This window comes from Toxotes jaculatrix, chromosome 7 (assembly GCF_017976425.1).
Source record: "Toxotes jaculatrix isolate fToxJac2 chromosome 7, fToxJac2.pri, whole genome shotgun sequence".
NCBI lineage: Eukaryota > Metazoa > Chordata > Actinopteri > Toxotidae > Toxotes > Toxotes jaculatrix.
In genome coordinates, this window is record NC_054400.1 from 11,130,314 (window position 1) to 11,136,387 (window position 6,074).

Here is a 6,074-nt window from a genome sequence, read left to right on the forward strand (position 1 = left end):
CTGAATACTAATGGCTTGTTTCTGGGTGTCCTAAGGTGCTAGCAACAGACATGTCGAAGCACATGAATCTACTGGCTGATCTGAAAACTATGGTAGAAACTAAGAAGGTGACCAGCTCTGGTGTCTTGCTGCTGGATAACTACTCAGACAGGATACAGGTCAGAATGATTTTTCACTCCCTCAGGTCTGGTTTGCAATTGGTCAAAGGAACAAATTTGTTGCATCTAAGTTCAACCTGAAGTTTCACTTTTGTAAATGATGCCGTGACTTCAGTCTACCTTATATCATGGAACATGTGGCTAGCGTTGGCACCGTGTTTTAGACCTTGTTGTTTTTTATGTTCAGGTTCTCCAGAACATGGTGCACTGTGCAGACCTGAGCAACCCCACTAAGCCTCTCCAGTTGTACCGGCAGTGGACGGACCGCATCATGGAGGAGTTCTTCAGCCAGGGTGACCGAGAGAGGGAGAGGGGCATGGAGATCAGCCCCATGTGTGACAAACACAATGCCTCAGTAGAAAAGAGCCAGGTACTGTGCACAGGCACACAAATGTACTGTACTGTACTGTGCTTGGACACACACTAAATTACCTATTTCTTCCCCCCTTGCGTCCTGTAGGTTGGTTTCATAGACTATATTGTTCACCCTTTGTGGGAGACGTGGGCTGACCTGGTCCATCCGGACGCCCAGGACATACTGGACACATTGGAAGACAACAGGGAGTGGTACCAAAGCACCATCCCTCAAAGTCCCTCTCCTGCCCTGGACGAGCCTGAGGATGGCACTCGACCCCCAGGAGGGGACAAGTTCCAATTTGAGCTCACCCTGGAGGAGGACGGGGAGTCGGACACTGAGAAAGACAGCGGCAGCCAGCCGGAGGAGGAGGAAGAAGAGGAGGAGGAAGAGGAGGACAACAGCTGTACTGACTCTAAAACACTCTGTACACAGGACTCTGAATCAACAGAGATTCCTTTGGACGAACAGGTGGGGGAGGACGAAGAGGAGGAGGTAGCAGAAGAGGGGGAGACACCCTGCTCACAACCATGTGTGGTGGAGGAAGAGGTAGCAGAGGAGGAGGAGGTGGAGGATGAGGAGAAAGAGAAATCCCCCGACACATAGCAGTTTATGGACAGCACCTGATTAACTGTTCTTCTTAGTAATGACAGATAATTATTTATAGAATATTTTTTGGGTTTTGTGGAGTCTGTCTGTGTTTTTTATACATCTATGTTTATGGTTCCAAAGCGTGCGCTGCTCTCCACCTTGGCCACTCCTCCTGTCAGCTTTGTTCAGACACGCCCACCGGTACTTCTTCAAGTTATTTTGCACTCAGGAAAACTCCTTTCCATTCCCATTTGTACTGAAGTGGTGTGTCTTTATTTCACCTCCCCCTTTACGAGCTTAAGTTTAGGACATGGATGAACAGTTCGGTCTGCTCAGTGCTGTTCACATGATACATAAAAATCACTTTTTCCCTCCCTCCGCTTCGTCTCAGCCTTGCCTGAAAGTTTAGCATCGTTTCTGTGTTTTATCAAGTGCCCATACTCTACAGAGACGATTATTGGTGCGTTGAAAGGCGACTCTCCCTCTCAGTTAGGTCATTTCGTCCCCACAATGAATTAGGAGGCATGTTATTCTGCCTTTCTGCTGAAAACCTGATGGGATGCCACAAAGATGAAAACTGCAGCACACTGGGGAGCTTTTTCGAGACACATTTCTGATGTGGAAGTCTTCCTTGAAAACCTGACTGACACAAAGCTCAAATCTAAACAGCCATGATGCTGTCCTAGACCTCTTTAATTTTTTTATTGTACTGTATGTAAGATTCAGATATTTTCTAGAATTTACTTTTGCAATCCTAGGCTTTCTTTTGTTAGCAAAGAAGATGAGAGAATTTTTGGAAACCAATGGGGAGAAATGAGTCACAGAAGGGTATCTTTACCACTGGGTTACATTACGAGTGTTCTGAGGTGTTTGCACTTGCTCCAATAGCATTTATACTACTATTCCCATGTCACTATACTCATATTTCGTCAGTCCTGTGATTTGAAATTTGGAATTTATTCATAAAAACTATTATTTTTGGTGAGAGTTTTCACTGAGAAGGAAGCAGAAACCTTCAGTCAAATGCTTTGCTCTCACTGAAATTGCTTGTGATGTGAATGACGCCTTTAAATTTTTATTATTGTTGCCTGCAGTTCTCTTGAACACATTCTGAGACAATGCAATGCTTTGTAGTTTATACAAAAAGCACCTTTTTTTAGATGCTTGATTAGTGCTCCGAGTATACAGAAGTAGTAATGGCGTTAAAAATTACTGAGTGATTTTATACCAATGTCATGAAAGCCTTTTATTTTGTTTGTTGTGCACATCACCAACGGCTGCATACCTCCTTGTCTTCAGCCACTTCATTTTCTTTTGATCGCTCTGAATTTATTTTTCATCAGAATATTTCATTTTGCCATTGCATCATTAAACCCAGTTGCTGTCTTTGTTTTCGACAAGACAATCAGCTCCGTCGCGTAGTCATCAGATAAGACTATCCTCTACGTAGATACTCTAATGCACTGATATACTCATATATCACCTCTTTGATATTTTTAATATGTTTAAACTCGCCAAAACACACACTCATGCATACTTAGGCTTGAACAATGCTGTCTTACACCTCGGCCAAGAGTCTCTTCCTTTTTCCATGTTTCTATCATTTTTCACTTTACACCTAATGCTATTATTTATTGGTATATTTTTCTATTCGTTGAGTTGTTTTTGCAATATAAAGGTGGTACAGTAAATATTTCACTGTAGCATAGACCACAGTACAGGCTTGCCAGTTACAATACCCAAATATTCTTTTTTTCTCTCTGTGTACATAAAATATAGAAAATCAACAAAAGGAAAAAAAAAAACAAAAGGAAAAAAAAACACTTGAAATACTGCACACTGCTTTTTTAAAGAGTGCTTGTTTTAACTATGTGTCATTTCAAAACTTTTTATTTAATCTTTCATTTTGTGCCAATATTTTCCTCTTTTTTTTCATCCTCACCCAATGCCCTTACCTGTAATAAAATTTTTCTGGTTTTATCGCTGTTTACAAACATATATTTATTGTGCTGTATATAATATATAATTATTAATGTTATTACTATCATAATGCCGTTTGTTGTAAATGGTTGATTCTTATCATCCCTTTTGGTGATGGTGTGGCTGTATTACGTACCTCTTGTTGAGAGAATGTTTTATTACACATGAGCTTCAGTGTAAAAATGATCCATCGACATGTTGCTTATCTGAGAACTAGCTCAGTGAAGAGAGGGGGAAAGCCAAATTGTTTTTTAAAAAGAAACTGTTCCTTGGCCCATGGGCTGTGCCTTAAATTCAACGCATGTCATTTACTTTAGCCTTTTATTTCTTTTATTTTCTAGTTCTCTTTTGCTGCATCAGTGAATCTTTTGGCTTGGGTTGGCCTGATCTCCTGTTGTGAAAAAAAAAGTTGCCTTTATACTATCACAGCCAAACACAATTTGCATCACAAATGTGGCACTGGGTATCAAATATGTTGTCAGTGCAGAGGTTTGTAGAGATTCAGGTCAACTGCAAGTCATCGATTCACTGCTTGAGGGATGTGTGGCCTATAGCTGGATGTCCAAGAGTCGCATTTGCTGTAGACGTGGTCTGAACAACTCGCACTTTCTTTTCACCCTGCCACTACACTCAAAGACATGACTCAACCTGCTGAATGTAAACGATATGGCAGCAACTTTGCCTCTTTGTGTCTGTGTGGAGTTACTGCAGTGTCGTCTACATCTGTCTGGTTGTGTCACAGCTACAAACACTGAATAGGGCGCAACAGGAATGTGCAGTTGGTGCTCGACCACGGCCTATGAAGCACAGAGGCTTTGAGACACACCTGCATGTTCAGCCACTGCTGCATTAATTATGGCTGAAACACTGACAGTGTGTCGCTTATCTATGCTGGGCCCACACTTCTACTCACATTACTTGCAATACCCAAAACCACTGACATCTTTCTGCCTGGACAGGAGAAGGGTTTAGTATATTTCTGTAGTGAAGGGGGGTTGGGAGGGTGGGATTAGGGTTTGGGGTGAGTGACATCACTGTCCCCAAAACAGGGACTCTTATTTTGACACACATACTGTAGATTCTAAACAGCCCTGGACCAATGGAAACAGTGGGTTCTTTTCTCATTATGTGTTCTATTTTTTATGGTATGAAAGGAAAACACAAACTGTAACTTAAAAAAAAAAAAGGTCTTCAGGACAATTATTTTTTGGGTTATGTCTTTAGAATGCCAACTTGTCTGGACGTTTCACAGGACAATTAAAATGTTATTTTAATGGATTCCTTGTTAATTGCAGTCTATTGGATAGCACTGTAGATCATACAACTTTATGTAAAAAACAAATAAAAAGAATGAAAAAAAAGTTTTTATATGCAATGGATTAAATAAAAGCATGGGTTGATTCTGCCTACTCACTGGTTTCTGTTTTCTTTGTTACAGTGGCTAAAATACAGTCAGTATGTGTGTAGTGTGGGATGGATGCACTCTATTATTGCTTTATTGGTAAAAGAGATGACAGTCGAAACAGTTGGGCAGACAGATGACCAAAAAAAAAAAAAAAAAACGGCAGCAGTTTCTATATTTGGCATTTTGATTTTTCCCCAAAGACTGCTTAAGGTGTGAGACATGTCTCACACCTAAGTCAGTGGTTGTGGTTTGTAGTTTTTCTGCACTAACTATTGTTCCCTCAACACAGCCATGTTTATGTACTGCTTATTTATGTTTCAGCTGTTCATATTAATGCATAAATCACTTTGAATTAATCAAGAAAAATAACCAATACAAAAGAAGGCAATTGCACACTTCTTGAAAGGTGTGCAAATATTGAATCATTATTTATTATTTATCCTTTACTGTGTAAGCAATATTTTCATATTGTTGCTTTTGGAAGCAAAGCTGCTATGCACTACCTTACCACTGTTACTACTGTTGGGTTGTTTAATCAAAAATAATTCATCATTTTCTTTTAACTGATCATGCTTTGTAGGTCAAATTTATATCTATATATATATGAAATGCAGGGTAGAAGTATAAGGGACCATAAAACTGAAGTACTCTCTTAAGGTACTGTATGAGTACCTTAAAACTGTGATTAAATGCAGTACTTGAGTAAATATTCTTAGTTATATTTCACCCCCGGTGTTTTATCATTAAATATTAGATGATTATTACTGATACATAAGCATGTAAGCAGCATTGTATTATAGCTGTTGAAGCTAATTGTCACTACCTCAAATGCCGTTGTGTTGTTTAACTTCAAACAAGGCATCATAATTTAAAAACTCACCAAAAGGTCTATATTTAAAATCTTAATATACAAAGTAACTTGTAAGTATACCTGACATCAATGTAGTGGAGTAAAAAATATAACATTTACCGCTGAAATTAAGTGTTGTAGAAAAAAAAGTGAAAAAGCAAAACTAGCAGAAAGCTGAAGTGATCAAGTGCTGTACCTTCAAAGTTTATCACAGTGAGTATAAGTAATTAGTTACAAACATACTGTAATGAACCCTGTGATTGACTGGCGAACAGCCCAGGGTTTACCCAGCCTCTCGCCCATAGTCAGCTGGGATAGTCTCCATCTCCCCGCGACCCTGACGGATTAAGCGGTATAGAAAATGGGTGGATGGATACTGTAATGTTAATTCATCGCCAACCACATTATCTCCTATCTTGGAGCTGATACATCACTTTAACACTAGGTGGTGCACAATGCCTAGAAATGGAGCAAGGCTTCTGTGCAGCATCAACAGAGCAGAGCAGGGCTTTTGAGACAGCAGGGCCCAGTTAGAGGGCAGCAGCCACTGAATCCCTCTTTCATGCTTTCATTCAGTCAGCAGAGAGCGAGAGAGAACACAGAGACTCACTGATAGAATTTGATTTATTTCCTATAATCTCAAAAACATACTTCTTACTTTGCTTGCACTCCGAGAAACAAATATATTCAGTTCTATGTAAAGTCATAGTGTTCTAAAATGAGATTTGACCAGAG

General features: G+C 39.8%; 1 protein-coding gene across 4 annotated transcripts in view; it reads left to right on the forward strand.

Moving 5' to 3' along the window:
• Nucleotides 1–4,493, forward strand: part of pde4d (phosphodiesterase 4D, cAMP-specific) — a 175,725-nt gene extending 171,232 nt beyond the window's left edge. For all 4 annotated transcript variants that reach the window (XM_041041853.1, XM_041041852.1, XM_041041854.1 and 1 more), the window contains 3 exons: nucleotides 36–158; nucleotides 346–528; nucleotides 619–4,493. In XM_041041853.1, the coding sequence (XP_040897787.1) occupies nucleotides 36–158; nucleotides 346–528; nucleotides 619–1,119 (807 nt within the window). In that variant the 3' untranslated portion in view covers nucleotides 1,120–4,493. The remainder of the gene's footprint in view (nucleotides 1–35; nucleotides 159–345; nucleotides 529–618) is intronic.
• Nucleotides 4,494–6,074: the final 1,581 nt, after the last annotated feature.